The 15,599-nt window shown below is 41.7% G+C and overlaps 1 protein-coding gene across 1 annotated transcript in view; it reads right to left on the bottom strand.

Moving 5' to 3' along the window:
* The window catches only part of ITGA2 (integrin subunit alpha 2), a 100,340-nt gene that overhangs the window by 56,340 nt on the left and 28,401 nt on the right, over nt 1–15,599 (bottom strand). Inside the window, 1 exon segment of the mRNA XM_075066941.1 lies at nt 11,587–11,710. Within this exon segment, the coding sequence (XP_074923042.1) occupies nt 11,587–11,710 (124 nt within the window).

Here is a 15,599-nt window from a genome sequence, read left to right as displayed (position 1 = left end):
CACACTATTATTACGACCTGCATATTGTGCATTAACTAATCCATGCAAATTGTGCATTAACTAATCCATGGCAAATCAATCCGGTTTAACTCCCTCACCTCTGAAGACAAGCCCTAAATATGCATGTAGGTTGTATGTTTTTTTTAATTTATACTTCTCTAATGTTTTGTTCCAAATGCTAAATAAAAATACTTTAAGAAGATTGTTGGTCACTAGATCACTAAACAAAGGTTCTCAAATGGAGGAAACACAGGTGCTTGAAAACCAGTTGGAACTGCATGGTGAAAAGCAGTTCATACATAGGGTATTGTATCCAGATCCTGGTCTAAGAGTGGAGGAATTGTGGGATTCTGCCCTGAGACAGGCAATGGAAAGAGACCCAAGACCTGAGGTTGGGGCAATATGAAAGACAAGAAAAGGGACAGAGGACCACCTAGCCCCATAACCATGATACCCGGCATTTGAAACATCATGTTTTCCTCTTATAACAGATGAGATGACCCAGCTGAAGGCATTCATCATTAATTTTTTTCATCACTGTTACCTACAATTAAATGCTATGATTAAATATTTTTTCTTATATCTTGCAAACTTCCAGAAGTAATCAATTTTTTTTTCAATTGTGCATATATTTCCAATGAATGCTGGTTATGACACTACTGCAGTATTTCTTTGGAAAAAGATGATTGATAGATGGATAAAAGGGAGGTCAGATTGGAGGTTTAATGCTAGCTTTGTATTTTTTTAAAACAAATAAAGCAATGTTCTGTATGTGAAGCATAAAATAAAGATTCTGAATACCAGCAGGAAGAATGTGTGATATGTTAACTAAAAGATTTGGAAACATGTGCTTTTAAATAAATACCACACACAGTTTATAGAATATCTAATTAGACTCATCAATTTGCTCTAAACAGCATTTCATCATGTAGCTAATCTGCATTACACAATTATGTAGTGACTAAACTGCGAAAAACTACAACAAATTTTATTAGTCAGTCTTCAAAACTTTATATACACAGAGTAATGAGTCTGAATTTTATGAAGTCATGAAAAGTGCAGAGACAATGATAAACCACAGAGACTGTGGGAGGGGCATATCAAAGTACAACATGCATTATCTTTGGGAAACTACACCAGGCCACAACCAAGAACCAGCAAATATGTGATATACTCTAATATGTTGCAAAAAGCCCCATGTGAGTCCACAATTAAGGGCTGAAGATCTTAGTAGTAGTCAGATCAAAATTTTCTGTTCACTTTGACTTGCTCCTCACCACCATTCTGAACAAACATGATTAATGAAATAATGAACAAGCCAAGATAGTACTTGCTTGCTACAAGCCCCAGTTGCTTCTTGTAGCAAAGCAGGAACCAAACTGGAAAGCCTGTCTGCAGAAAGGGGAAAAGGGATGCCAACAGGCAAGAAGCACTACAATTGTCTGTGGCTAAAGCTTCGTGTGAATTTTTTTTTTTTTTTTTTTTTTTTAAAATCAGACCTTAAACTTTTGTTGGGAAATTTACTCATAGTCTAGAAGGGAATTTCTCAGGATAGAGAGAGACCCACTCCAGAATACCCAGTGGTTAGGACTGTCACATGGCAGACCCAGGTTCACAGTTCCCTACACTGTCTGATGCAGATCAGGGATTTGAACCCTGTTCTTCCACAACCCAGGTGAGTGCCCTAACCACAGGGCGACAGTCTGTCTCAAGCTCTCCTCTGGAGCTGTTCCATTTTGTATAAATAATTCAATATTCATTAAGACAGAAAGACTGATTTTATAACACAGTGGTTATGGACTTGGACCTGGGTTTCCTACATCCGAGGTGAGTGCTCTAATGACAGAGCTATAGGCCATTCTGGACTAGGTTTCACTTACTTGTTTTTCATGAAATTTTTTTAAAAGTCTCATTTTTGTTCCATTTTAGGGAAAAAACCCACAAATTTACTTTCTCTAAAATATTTTGGTGGCTTTAAGAGATAAAATAAAACAATGTAACAGTAATACGGCTAATATATGCCATACATTATTCCTAAAGCAGAAATCTCACACAGACAATTATGTCTAATTATTTGGAATGCCATAAGAAATAAAAAGAGCAATTGCCAGAGTAAGATGTTTGCTTTAGTGTTAGTAATATTCCTGGATTGTCTTGAAGAAGCATATCGATGTAACTATTCATTAAAGAAAAGACATTTTAATAACTGATATTCATGCATACAATTGACTTCTTGATTTTGGAACAGAAAAAACTCATCAGTATGATATAGTAAATTCTTGGTCCCACAAAATATACTGTTAGTAGCTTTGGGGGGGGGGCGCTATATTTTAAAGAGAGATTGTTATCCCTTCCATGCTCTGTCCTTATTTTAAAAAGCAACTATACAGCAAATTTGAAAGAGAAACTAAAACAGAATAATATACTTCACTGTTAGAATTCTAACAAAGATGATCACATCAGAGGGACAGATCTGTCTTGGTAACAGAGTACGTTTTACTTGGGTCAGGACATGTATAGCCCTGTTATATCCAATCACCCTGAACACAGGGAAGGGAAAGCACTAAATCCAAATCCAGTCTCTACTGGAAATAAGTAAAGAAGTGGAGGCATAGAGATCCAAAACTCAGTTCTTTAATTTCTCATTCTTCAATACCAAACTCTGGCAGCCTACTTGGATTTTTGCCAGCAGCTTTCCATATGCTTGTTTTACTGGTCCACATCACTTGCTATCTGAAGTTCAGAAAGGTAATAGTTTCCAGTAAAGCCTTCTTGACCATGACAATTATTTAGTTTACTCTGAGTTGTGGGATTGGTATACCTTCACATGATTTCTTGCATTAAATATCTTTCAGGATGAGGAGAATCAGAGTGCTTCTCTTATTATTTCCAAGTGCAATTCACATTATTATTTGAAAACATTTTTGGATATATAGAGGGTTTCTCTTTACTCAATTTCAAGTCACATTTTAATAGCGCTGATAGAATATTAATGTTCTGATGCTGTATCTGATTCTCCAAGAGTAGTAAATACTTCCTGTTCTTATGCAATGCACAGTACATCAGTCTCACACCAATCTTGTATCAGCTTGGCAAGTAAAATTTTCTAGGGTGACATTTTCAGCATTCGGTATTTGCTCAATTGGGAGGTTTGAAACACAGTTTTCTACTGCTGATCACAGGAACCTGATCAGGAACTGAGGATTTTGTTGTGGGCATCCTGCTGGGAAAATTAACTCACAGCAAGGAAGACTGCATCCTACTCGGTCTTCATTTTTCCACTGAGCTTCTTGAATGTGTTCCTTCTGGCTTCCCCTTACTTATTCAAACAGCTCCTCCCCCACCCCCCAGCTACAATGAGGAAGTTGAGCTTTGTATTCTAGACTTTTGGGGCCAGTCTGGTTTGTGGACCACTGCATACCTCTACCCAGTTATTCTGGGGTCAGTTAGCTCCACGCAAGATGAGTTTTCAATGGTCCCTGTAGCTACCATGGGCTCCCTAACACACCAATGCTGCTGTAGCCCTGAGCTTCCTGCTAGGTTGTCTTCCCTCAGCCTTCTCACATGGCCTCCCAGGTGAGTTCTTACACCTTCCCTACAAGAGAATATATACACAGCTCCTACTCTGCACAAACAGATTCTGTTCTCTTCATGATTTTATGCATCCCTCATCACAACAGTATCTGAGCAGCTCCCAGAAGTAAGCAATATATTGTTTGCAATGTTGATATAGCCAGGCTAGTCCCAGGCTATTAGAGACAGGATGGGTGAGGTTGGTCCAATAAAAGATGTTACCTCATCTACCTGATCTCTCTAGTAAGCAACATGACTAACATCTGTTATGAGTGGTTCTGTATTTCTCTCTTCCCGTACCTAGGGAAAAACTGTCAAATTTCTTAAATTACGTATGTATACACATTGTGCTGTGTGTTTATATTAGCAAAAGCAAGGCTGAAGAAGTGTGAATTTCTGTTTAAACAGGTGAGTTTCATAGTGGTTCTTAGATTCTGCAGCAGTTCATTCAGAGTCTTGAACTGGCTCCCAAGAAAGCTTTGCCTCCTTGTAGTGAGCAGGTCTATTGTACCTGAGGAGCGGAGTTGTCAACTGTGTACAGTGCCTATTGGCCCACTCAGCACAGGTCTACAAGCAAAAGGCTCTAGTGGAAAACCTGGCCTTTATAGAAGGTAGTGGCACAACTTAATGAAGGCCTCAATCTGTGTACATCACTCCCAATCTACTGTTGTCAACAAGAATTCCACACACAGACTGAGGGTTATGCATAGCTGTAACGGGGTGGACTAGGTCCAGTGGTCCCCTGGGGCCTACCACACCCCATCCAAGAGAGGAGCAGAAGAGAAGTCCTTCAAGCAGTCTAGAATGATTGCAAGGAAGCAACCAATGAGGGACGCCACAGGGAGCAGCCAATCAGGGACCAGCAGACTCATAAAAGGAACTTAAGGATCAGAGTCAGTAAGTTGCTGCCTGGAACTGGCAGAGAGAAGCCGGTGTTCCTGGTGGGCAGAAAGAGCAGCAGGACCACGGACAGCTTTGTGCTGATGGGGACCCAGGGAGCAAGAGAGAGCTCCTAGCTGGCTGCTGGGACTAAGTAAGGACTGAACTCAGGGAGGGCTGCATGAAGACAGTGTCTCCAGGGAGGAAGTCCTGGGTGTACAGCTACATACCAGAAAGGGTTTGTTCTGTTTCACATGCAGACAGGGTTTGTTCTGTTTCACATGCAGACAGTGAGAGAGACTCGGACAGAGTCACTGAAAAGCCACAAAAGGGGTCACCACAAACTGAGAGACTGCAGGCACACACACTTGACCAGGGAGTACTCACAAGAGATGGGTTCCTCCCTGTTAAAATAGCTTAAAATAAGGACTAGATCTCCTAAAAAGAGCCTTTATTTTATAACAAAAACAATAAATCTTTTCCCTGCATATGAGAAAGAAAATAATCTAGAAATGAAAAGCTGAAAAACAACAAAGCAAACAGTGAGTGCCCTAGTTACAATTTCTAATGACTTCTTGAGAGAGACTGAAAGAAGGAACTTTTTCACTTTCTTCACTGAATAGGCTGTGGTGGATCCTGATAAATAGAGAGAGGGCTATTAAAACTTTCCTTGACCCATATGAGACAATGGCCAGACATGCTGTAATGAGATAAGTGATGACTAAATGCATACCTGCAAAAAGCATTTACAGATTCATAACATTAATTTTCTAGGAACATGTGGAAAAGATAGGGGAAGTTATATGCCAAGGACCCTGCATTCTTTGTGCCCCTGAACCTGGTCAGTACCCACCAAGTACAGGTTGAAAACAGTTTTCACTGCATTAACAATGGTGTAACAGGGAAGCATAATATAAAATTAGGTTGTACGAGGCTTGGGTCTAGTTCTTCAGTAATAAGATTAAAGAAAATTTACAAAAGGATTGAACTCCTAATACACTTGGAAAATATTGTGTAGTGCAGCATTCATAGGAATCAATTCATTTCAGGTGAATGTGCTTAGCTTCCCTTCAGTAGTTTTGAACAAACGCTTAAATAGATGACCGAAGGAGCTATGTTGCTTAGCTACAGTAAGTGGACAAAATAAATAGAAACAGGATGAGGAACACTTTCTGCAGTAACCAATGAGGAAGGGGAACCATGCGGAGAGCAGTACTTATCCAATCTAGGGAGAGGAGCTCAATTCTCCTCTGCTTTTAGCGGAGAAAATGGAGCTATGTTCAACCTTAAACTCTTAGCTTCCATCTCTACGTATGGGATAAAAACAGAGAAATGGTGGGATCTAGATCATGCAAAAGCTGTAGTCAGAGAAATAAAAAGGCGGACACGTTTATGGATGAGAAAGATCATTACATATTTTACGACTACTTATTTTATCATCAGCTAAAATATTAATATTTTAGCCAGTGTTTTATTAGATTTGTCATCCATCCCTTTTATAAGAACCAGAGGTGACCAAGCAGGAGTTTTTAAATTATTTTTACAAGAGATAAATTATGACTTTCGAACACTTTTCATATAACCATTTAGATGATATCCGTTAATTCTAAATATGGCACGTTTCAGTATTGATATTTCTAAATTTTAAATACAAAGAATTTCAGATTTTATACATTTTCTTTTCGCCAAAGTTGTACAGACCCTTAGTATCTTTCAGGTAATGTTAAACAAACGTATTAAATTACTGTTTCAGTGTTAACTTTATTCTAATGTATGGAGAAGTATTTACCCAAACCACTAGACATCATCTTAAAATAAATTAAGTATAACGTATACTATATATGTATACATAGTAGATCCCTCTGCTACTGCAGATGCCTTAATGTTTGTGATTAAGCAGGGTTTTTTAAAACGTATATTATTCAATAAATTAGTTTACACTCAGTTCATATTTTTAAAGCTTTTTCACAACCATGAAGACTACAAACAATTTTAAAAATGAAAGCTTCTGGAGCACAATTCTGTGGTTGGGGTGGATTCCACAGAAATTCTATAGCTGTAGAATACAGAATACAGGGCCTGAGTAGGGCTGATTTGATATAAGGAAACACAGTTAGACATATACATGCTTCAAATGAACAGCTGAGAATATATCAGAAACAAAATGGTTTAAATCAAAATTTGCATCGTTTAGACATACACCTCTGGACAACGTTTAAATATCTCCAAATATGGAAGTGCTTGTTGTACCACCAGATAGAAGGGCATTAAATTAAGGAACTAAGATTTGTAGGTAGAACTGGCCAAGAATTTTTTTTATCAAAATATTTTTTTGATGGCCATCTGGAAAACCAAACCATCTCCCAGAAATGGTAACGTTAATATCAGCAACATTAAGACAGAATAATTTCCCAAATGTATGCAGTGTGTGACAGTTAGATATGTGGATACAAATGTGTCTGAGATCACCCTGAAGATTTTGCACTTGAGTGCAAGGGTGAAGAAGTTGTGGTACGTATTGCTTTTGGTATTTGTTGGAGGTGTGAAAGCATTATGGTATGTTGAAGTGTGTTATTGCTGTGATGTACGCAATATGAAAGTGGCAAGGATGCTTTTCCCTTAATTTATTTCCAACTTTTTCAGATTTTGAGTTGGTGGGATGTGTCCTGATGCAACCTTAACTGTCACTAACAAGTTTTGTGCAATTCATATAATATTCACCTTCTGAATGCAGGATCTTACTTTTCTTTCCCCCCTCCCACACACACGATACAATACTATGCATCTGTAAAATCTTCCATAAAAGGAGAAGATCACTTACCTGTAATTGGAAGTTCTTTAACATGCGTGGTCCCCTATCTGTATTCCATATGTGGGTACGTATGCACACCATGCACCTGAGGATGGAAAATCTTGCAAGTGGTGTAGGTTGGTCCGCAGCTGCACTCTGGATCTCCTTGTGCTCAGCACTGCAGTATAAGGGGAGATGCAAACCGACCGCCTCTTCAGTTCCTTCTGTACCATGAATCCAGTCACAATCTGAAGCAGAGGGGAAGACGTGTGGGTAGTGAAATAGTTTGAACAGTCTCTGAACATGAACACTCCAAGCCTGACGCCCATCCAAATACTAAGCCATGAGGTGAAGAGAGTCTGAGCTGGGGTGTTTGATCCTGCTATTCTCTGGAATTAGCAGATCCAGGAAGGACTGAATGCTGATGGGTTGACATTCATAGGAGGACCAGAAACCAGAACTGTCTTGGACAACTTGTTATGAAGAGAATGACTCGTGCTTTGACGTGATGCATTTTGTTAGAACCTGGGGTAGTAGTTGGATGGGAGGGAAAGTGTACCTCAAGTAGCTTGTCCAGGACAGTAGGAGGGCACTGTCACTAGAGTCCTGATCCCGTGCTGCTCTCAACAATATACATTGAACTTCTTAATTAATTAGCCTCTTAGAGTTGGTATGGCAACTTCCACCTTTTCATGTTATGTGTATAAATAGATAGGATAGATGGATAGATATTCTTACTGTATATTCCATTCTATGCATCTGGTGAAGTGGGCTATAGCCCATGAAAGCTTATGCTCAAATAGATTTGGTAGTCTCTAAGCTGCCACAAGTACTTCTGTTCTTTTTATTGAACTTCTTGTTCATCTGGGATGTGAACAGGTCCCAAGATGGCATTCCCCACTGAATGATGAAGATGTTCAGCACTGAATTGTGTAACTGCCACTCATGACTGGTGGTGAAATTGTAATGTAGTTCTATATACACCAGTTCCATAAGTTGTGCACCTCCACACACAGTGAGAGGGATTTTTGCCCCTCCCCTTTTGTTTATATAGAAGATGGTCATCACATTATCTGGACAATGATAGGATCCTATGAATGGGAGGAATGCGCTGCGGGCCTGTCTGACTGCTCTTAGTTCCAGGAGACTGATATGCATCTTGCTCTCCCCAGGTGTCCACATATCTTGTATGACCACACATGGGGGCTTCCCAGCCTATGAGGGATGCTTCAGTGATTATTGTTGTGTGAGGTGACAGGTCAGGTGGGAGGAAAGAAGAGGACTCCAATTCACATGTGTTCCGAGCTCATCTACCAAGACCTTATTCTGATAGGGACTATCACTATAATGTTCATTCTGTTTCTGTCTGGCATACGTACTGACCAGAGCCAGGTATGCAGACAATGGAGATGCAGCCTGGAAAACTGCTTTATGTGAATATAGGAGGCCATATGACCTAGCAAAGACAGACAGACCCAGACTGTTGTTCAGGGTTTGTGAATGACTTGGTTTATCAGACTGCTTATGGCATGGAATATCTCCACAGGGAGGTAACACCTTGCTGCAGCCGAGCCCAGAGTTGTCTCTATAAAGTCTATGAGCTATGCAGCAGTCAGAGCAGACTTTTCCATGTTTACACAGATTTCCAGAAGGAAGAGCAAGGACAAACTGTCCAAATGAACTTCCAAATGAGATCTGCCTGTTAGGAGCCAGTTGTCCAAATACAAGAAGGATCATCTCATCTGTGCTGCCAGTATGAAGGGGTGAAGGCTTGTTCGGGAGACTCCAAAGCACTGGATACCAGCGATCTCTTGGAGAATAACCCTGCTTGGATGAAGGATGGGTCCAAGAACTCTCAAAGCCCTATCTGGACTAACTTCCCTGAGTTGGAGTGGGTGGGTGATGGTTCATCTTCAACCTTGAATTTAAACAATGAGAAGGTGTGACAAAGTGGGACTGTTTTTAATGTTTCCTCTGAATACTGTGTGGGTGCCTCAGTTATGGCCGACCCTCTGTCGCCTGGCAGCTAATGGCCTGGACCCTTCCCCCCTGCAAGGGGATGCTAAAGATGTGGGAGAACAAAGAAAACAGGTGACCTCCTGCCCCGGGAAAACAACAAAGCCCAGAAAGGAGGGGATGGAGGGGGTCTGGCAGTTTTTGGAAGCTTGCTGGAAAATGGAGGGGAGCCCCGACGGGGCTCGGGCCTCCCAATGGGGCTGTGGCCTCCCTGGGGCTCCAGATGGACCTAACTAAAGGGGGTCCTGTTGTCTGTACTGGCAAGACCTGTTCTGGACTGTGTTCCTGTCATCTAAATAAACCTCTGTTTTACTGGCTGGCTAAGAGTCACGTCTGACTGCGAAGTGGGGATGCAGGACTCGGTTGCTTTCCCAGGACCCTGCCTGGGCGGATTCACTGTGGGAAGCATAATGGAGAGGCTTATGCTGAATGCTCCTAGGAGAGACCCAGGAGGTGAAGCCGTGTGAGCTTCTTGCCCTGAAGACAGTCTGCTTCAAGGGAGAGTAGGCTCCTCAAGGTCCTGACTGGCTTTGTGGGGAGCAGTTCCAGAGCATTGCCCGGGGACTCCGTGACAGAAGGCCAGCTCTGGCTCAAATCAGCAGTACTGTTGGTGCCAGTGGGATGAACTTCTGATTTGTGGATGGACTAGGGGAGTAACTCCCTGTCCTTGAGTTGGTATTCTTTTCTGGAGGTCAAAATGTCTCTTAGAAAGACTGTGCCCCATAGTACAGGAGATTGTTGGTCCAGGAGGGCTAAAGTCCCCCAGCGTAGAATATGTCTCAGTCCGTCCCAGAGTCTGAAAGGACCCAGGTGTCAGTTCTGCTGTATCCATTGCCATCACAGACTTAGAGGACAATGGGTCCTTATGGTGCCAGACTGGTTTTGTGTGAGTGAGAGTGTGTGTGTGAGAGAGAGAGAGAGCACATGAGCGCGCGCACGCTACCTGAAGCTCCTGGTCAGTGCTGAAAGATGTCGGTCCTTTGGCTTACTAGTGGTCATGGTTGGTTCTGGTGTCAGGACTGGGTTGAGTACCATTGGAGCTTTGCTCCTCCATGCTTTCCCTTTGTGGTCAGGAGGCTTAGGGAGACCCAAGTCCTTGGGACACGTGTGTGAAGACTCACCCAATTTGGAAGGAGTCAGGCAGAGATTCCTTCTCCTGAAAACAGTTTAGAGGGAAAATCTGTTTTTATGTCTGTGAGGGTGCCCCTTACTCTTGTGAGATGCCTGAGACAACAGGCCTTTAGGTTTCTCCGATCTGGCCTCTACTCCTGAGCTCATGCGCAGTGGTGCGCTGCTTGAGGACTGAGCCTGATGTACAAGCGGGTCTCTCTGGCGTGGATCTGATTAGGGTGTCATGGCTTTCTTGATGAGATGCCTCCTCAGTCAGAGCTTTCATCCCTCTTGTGTCTGGAGTTGGAAAGAGCAACAGATACTTCACTTGGAGGAGATATGTGCCTTCTTAAGGTAGGCTGGTGGTCGCTGATGACTGAGAAGAAGCAAGGACAGGAGACACAGTTCTTGAATCCTGGAATTCTGGATATAGTCCTACTCCCGAAAAAGAGGGGACAGAGAAGGTCCCCAGGGTGGGGAAAAACTAAACTACGCTATGTAAAATATTGTAAAACACTAACAAACTATGTACAATTCTATTTACAGAGATAAAGACGATGAGAGGATAATTCCAGACACAGAGGAGTCCAAATGAGATCATGTAGCAGTAGGAAGGAACTGAAGAGGCGGTTGGTCCACACCTCTCCTTATACCCTCAGTGCTGAGCATGAGGAGATCCAGGATGTATGTGCAGACCAACAGATGTGCCTTGAAAGATCTTCCAGTCTCAGAAGCCTGCTGCTCATGCATACTCATGTGTGCAATGTAGGTAGGACCAGCCCTCAAAGAAGAAACATGGTTTCAACTAGTATTGACTAATCATTTCTAAAACAACTTCTCTTCCAGTCATGGCACTCTCAGTCATGGCACTCTCAGACATGACATCTACTAAATGACACCTCTTACTCAAAGAAATATCAACAGGAATAAATATAAAAAATTTTTATATTAGTCACATTACTGGGTATAAAATAACAGCAGATTACATTCTTTCAAAAACACTTAACATTTAAATACTTTTGTCCTTTGAATGTTTTCCCTTTTTAATTTTAGTCAAATAAAGTCACTTAGTATTTTACCAGCAAGAAGTTTCCTTTTTAAAGGAAAATGAAATAATGGAAACATTTTCAAATGAGCTTTGTAACTGCACTTAGGAAAACAGTTGCATCATATTTGCTCTTAATCTTTTCACAGGACAAAGAACTCAAAACTCTTACCATTTGCCTTGAGGATTTATAAACTGTTGAACTGCATATCCAAACTGCTCACTTGAAGGACCAGAAAACAATTTTGCTTCTGGGAGCCCAACGTTATATGCTTCACAGCAATTATGAAGAATGCCTGTTAACAGGAAGATTAATATTACTGTAAATAGCAATTAAAGAAAGAATCTTGATTCCACTGAAACAGCCCATCTGTCTATGCCAACTCTCCTTAATATAGTAGTTAAAAATGTGGCCTTTGACACACCCAATAAAAATCAACGTTTTTCCCACCCCTACACATGAATAGCCATCTATGATTATATGAATGCTTGTCAATGCACTATATGGGCATGATAGTACAGTAGACAGAGTTTAATAACCTATTAACTACATTGCTTAATAAATCCTGTAGCGCTACCAATGTGTGTGAATCCAAGAGACACAATGAATATATTTTAATATATTTTACTGTAGTCTTTAATACTCCATTATCTTTGGACATATGGTAGCCTTCTAGCATTGGATTTCCTAAAGGCCTATTTATGTACACTATAATGAAGAACAATTGATGACAATAAGTCCTTTATACTGTGTGTAGTCTAATGCTGCATTTGAAATTGAACACAATCAAATCAACCTATTCCTTTATCATAGAAGGTCTACAGTTTCGGGCCATTTTATTTTCACATATTAAGTGTTTGTTTTCTTCTGAACAAACCACTGAGAAGATAAGCTTATAAATGGAAGCCTGGGAAATATAGGGCTAAGTGAATAAATAAACTATACTTCGTATTTAAACAGCACTTTGCATCTTCAAAGCACTGACCAGATATTAACTAATTAAAGCTCACAACAATATTGGGAAATTAGAAGTTTTTTTTTTTTTTTAAAAGATATTACCTGGGGCAGCTAAGTATCATGCCTGTTTTATATATTTTTTCCCCTCACACATAGTGAGTGATATGTCCATGGCCATTCAAGTTGGTGACGATGCCAAGATCAGAATTTAGAGCTCCTGGCTTCTCTCTTGTGCTTAGCTGACTATGCTTCCCACCCATCTATAAATAACCACCACCAATATATAGTACTTATATAACTGGTTAATATGAAATCACCTAAAAGTTAGCTCAAAGATCAATTCTGACTGTGCGTGCTACCCATACAAAATATAATTGTGTGTTAATCAGAAAATAGTACAGCTGAAAAAATCATAGCGAGCCCTACCTTCCAGAATGGATAGTTATACCTATTTCTGTTTACATATACATTACATATGATAACATTTATGTACTAACAGTTATCTTACATGAGATTAAGGAACTTTAGGATTTCTTATATTAATGATAGGAGTTTAAAGGATTCCTTATAATCGGGATCTTTAAGGGTTTCTTCCAATCTATGACTTGTTTCAAAGTCTTAGCTTAAGAACAGGGGCACCATTTCAGAAAGATTCAGGGGTGAGGAAGGACACAGTTGGGTCAGCACATAAAATATTATATATGATTATATTGTATCCTGCAAAGTTGAGGCAGCGGTTGGGGTAGTGGAAGACATAATGGAGAATATAGACCTATGAAAAGCCTACAGGGAGCGTGGGAGGGGGGAGGAGGAGGAGGAACTACCCCTCCACCCAATAGCAAATGCTGCCCTGCTTAAGAATTAAGGGAATAGGTCAATGCATTCCTTCAGCCTTGATGGCTATGTCAGTAGTTACTGTGCCTGACTTTTTCTGGCAGTCTCAAGACCAGTTTTGGAAGAGCTTTTAAGAGGGATACCAGTCATGGAGACAGGCAACCTGAATACAGCCCATCATATTACACACTATATATTGAGCATGTGATGTTCTAAAGCAGCAGTTCTCAAATTTTAGCAACCTGAGAACCCCCATTTTGATTTAAAGTTTTTTGGGACCCCCAATCCCTCCCGCTCAGCCCCAGGCCATGCTCCACTCCACCCTTTCCCCCAAGACCCCACCCCTGTTCCACCTCTTCCTGCCCCCACTCACTCCATCTCCCCTCCCTCCATCGTTCACTCTCCCCCACCCTCACTCACTTTCACCAGGCTGGGGCAGGGAGTTTGGGTGCAGGAAGAGGTGCGGAATGCAGGCTCTGCGAGGGAATTTGGGTGCAGGGCTCTGAGCTGGGAAAGGAGGTCAGGCAGCAGGAGAGGGTGAGGGGTGCAGGTTCCGGCTGGGCAGCGCTTACTTTGGGAGGCTCCCAAAAGTGACCGGCACATCTCTCTGGTAGTGGCTACAGTGCCTGGCCAATGGGAGCTGCGGAATCAGTGCTCGAGGCAGGGGCAGCATGCAGAGACCCCTTGGGCCCCCCAAGGATGACAGGGATATGCAGCTGCTTCCAGGAGCAGCGCAAAGCCAAGGTGGGCAGGGAGCCTGCCTTAGCTCGGCTGCGTCACCGGACTTTTAGTGCCTAAAATCTACCAGTTTGGCTTCAGTAGCCTCCGGGAGATAGAACCTGATTCCAGGAGACTTCTAGTGAAACTGAGAGGGCTGGCAACCTTAGTTGATCAGCGGAGCTAGTGGCCCCAGACGTGATTTTGCACCTTCCCCTGATCGCACCCCATCCCCACTGTTCCTCCTCCCTCCCAGCGCCTCCTGCACGCCGGCCCCACTGTGCAGGAGATGCTGGGAGGGAGGGGAAGGAGTTGATCCGCTGGGCTTGCGGACCCCCTGCAGTACTCTTGGGGACCATTAGGCTTCTGCAGACCCCAGTTTGATCAACGCTGTTCTAAAGTGAAACCTGAGGGTGCAAAATCCACTTAAAATAAGCAACACTTCAATAATCTCTCCTAAAACCGTATCTTAACCCAAAATATATAAAGAGAAAGCAAAATGTTCCTCACAGAAAAATACACATAGCTTAGAATTAAAGAATAAAGGTTGGAAGGGACCTCAGGAGTCATCTTGTCCAACCCCTTGCTCGAAGCAAGACCAATCCCCAAATAAATCATCCCAGCCAGGGCTTTGCCAAGCCTGATCTTAAAAACCTCTAAGGAAGGAGATTCCACCACCTCCCTCGGTAACTCATTCCAGTGCTTCACCACCCTCCTAGCGAAAAAGTTTTTCCTAATATCCAACCTAAACCTCCCCTACTGCAACTTGAGACCATTACTCCTTGTTCTGTCATCTGGTACCACTGAGAACAGTCTAGATCCATCCTCTTTGGAACCCCTTTCAGGTATTTGAAAGCAGCTATCAAATCACCCCTCATTCTTTTCCTCTGCAGACTAAACAATCACAGTTCCCTCAGCCTCTCCTGCATATTTATTAACATTTGGTGATGAACTTAAGACAGGAAATCATATATTAGTCATATCAAACAACCGTTGAAAGTGAGTAATTATCTTTTGCTACAAGTTAAGTCATTTAAGAAATATGGTTAAGAATGAAAGAACTTCCTTTGCCACTAAACGTCTGATTGGTATTGTGGAGAAGGAAGGATATGAGCAGACATAACACTGTGTATATTTCACAATACTTCCTACAGTAATCACAATCATCTACACTGGCAGTTGAATGGATCTTTTAAAGGCATTTCATATGTAAAAATCTGATTACTGTAAAGCTATTGCCAATGTATCTGTTGTGTTCCAAATTCCCGGCACTTTATCTCAACACCATCTTTAAGTTGCGTCTTAATTTATTCTCATGTTATCAGTCAAAAATCATACATAATTGAACAGTGAATTAGCTAACAGCATCTCACTTAAGACTCTTGGTACTAACATATGGAACTGATATTATAAGAAACTGCCTGAGATACCTGTAACATTAATGTGTATTCTATTTTGCCCCATGTAACTACATATAGACCAGCAGAGGAGTGGAAACTTGGATGGACCCCCAATTTATGGCAGACTTGCAATGACCAAAATGCTGAGATCACTTTAGTAAAGACTCATTGTCACTCTGCTCAGTCTGTTGCGCAGACAGCCCACCTGCTCCTCACTCCACTCAGCAGCAGAGCCCAGGCCCGCTCAGGTCTGGTGAGTGGGAGCAGCACACTCCG

This window comes from Chelonoidis abingdonii, chromosome 6, assembly GCF_003597395.2.
Source record: "Chelonoidis abingdonii isolate Lonesome George chromosome 6, CheloAbing_2.0, whole genome shotgun sequence".
Lineage (NCBI taxonomy): Eukaryota > Metazoa > Chordata > Testudines > Testudinidae > Chelonoidis > Chelonoidis abingdonii.
Note: the sequence above shows the minus strand (reverse complement) of the source record. Positions and strands in the feature narration are given on the sequence as shown.